Here is a 999-nt window from a genome sequence, read left to right on the forward strand (position 1 = left end):
CCCCAAATCCCAACCATTGACCCCAAATGTCAACCATTGACAATAAATCCCAACCATTGACCCCAAATCTCAGCCATTGACCCCAAATCCCAACCATTGACCCCAAATCCCAACCATTGACCCCAAATCCCAACCATTGACCCCAAATCCCAACCATTGACCCGTATCATGATTGTTGACCCAAATCTCAACCATTGACCCCCAATCTCTGCCCCGTTCAGCCCCTGTGGCTCCTCTGCCGCCCCTCCGGCTTCACCTTCGGCGACTACACCATGTACTGGGTGCGCCAGAGCCCCGGGAAGGGGCTGGAATGGGTCGCCGGGATCAGCTATAATGGTCGTTACACCTACTACGCGCCGTCGGTGAAGGGCCGGTTCAGCATCGCCAGGGACAACGGGCAGAGCTCGGTGACGCTGCAGATGAACAACCTCAGGGACGAGGATTCCGCCACCTATTTCTGCGCCAGGAGCTATGATGGGGGTGTTAATTATGCCGATGATTTTCCCAACCCCCTTCAAGGGGTCCCCAAACATCCCCAAACCCCAGACCCTCCCCTCAAATGCCCCTTCCACCCTTCACACCCAGCTCTGGCTCGTCGATCCCGACCTTGGGCTGGTTTGGCCCCAAATTCCCCACCTGTGGCCCCCAAAACCCAACTCTTTGTCCCAAAGTTCAGCCATTGACCCAAAATCTCAACCATTGACCCCAAACTCTGCAAAAGGTGAAGATTGGGGTCAATGGTTGAGATTTTGGGTCAATGGTCGAGATTTGGGGTCAACGTTTGACGTTTGGCATCGACGGTTCAGATTTGGGTGCGAGGGGCGGAGCTTTGGGGGGAGGGTCTGGGGAGGTTTGGGGACCCCACAAAGGGGGTCGATATCACCAGTATCACCACCCCAACTAATACTACCATCATCATCCCTGGCACAGAAATAGGTGGTGGAATCCTCGTCCCTGAGGTTGTTCATCTGCAGCGTCACCGAGCTCTGCCCGTTGTCC

At 55.5% G+C, this 999-nt stretch overlaps 1 gene segment (V, D, J or C); it reads left to right on the forward strand.

Moving 5' to 3' along the window:
• Positions 1-217: 217 nt before the first annotated feature.
• LOC114073510 lies at positions 218-521 on the forward strand (the record flags this gene model as incomplete). The annotated part of the segment is given in 1 exon segment: positions 218-521. A coding segment is annotated over 1 exon segment (304 nt), but the record flags the coding sequence as incomplete, so codon positions are not given.
• Between the last annotated feature and the right edge of the window lie 478 nt (positions 522-999).

The sequence above is a fragment of the Empidonax traillii genome, unplaced genomic scaffold, assembly GCF_003031625.1.
Source record: "Empidonax traillii isolate 1590-97213 ecotype Southwest subspecies unplaced genomic scaffold, ASM303162v1 scaffold6738:size5731, whole genome shotgun sequence".
NCBI lineage: Eukaryota > Metazoa > Chordata > Aves > Passeriformes > Tyrannidae > Empidonax > Empidonax traillii.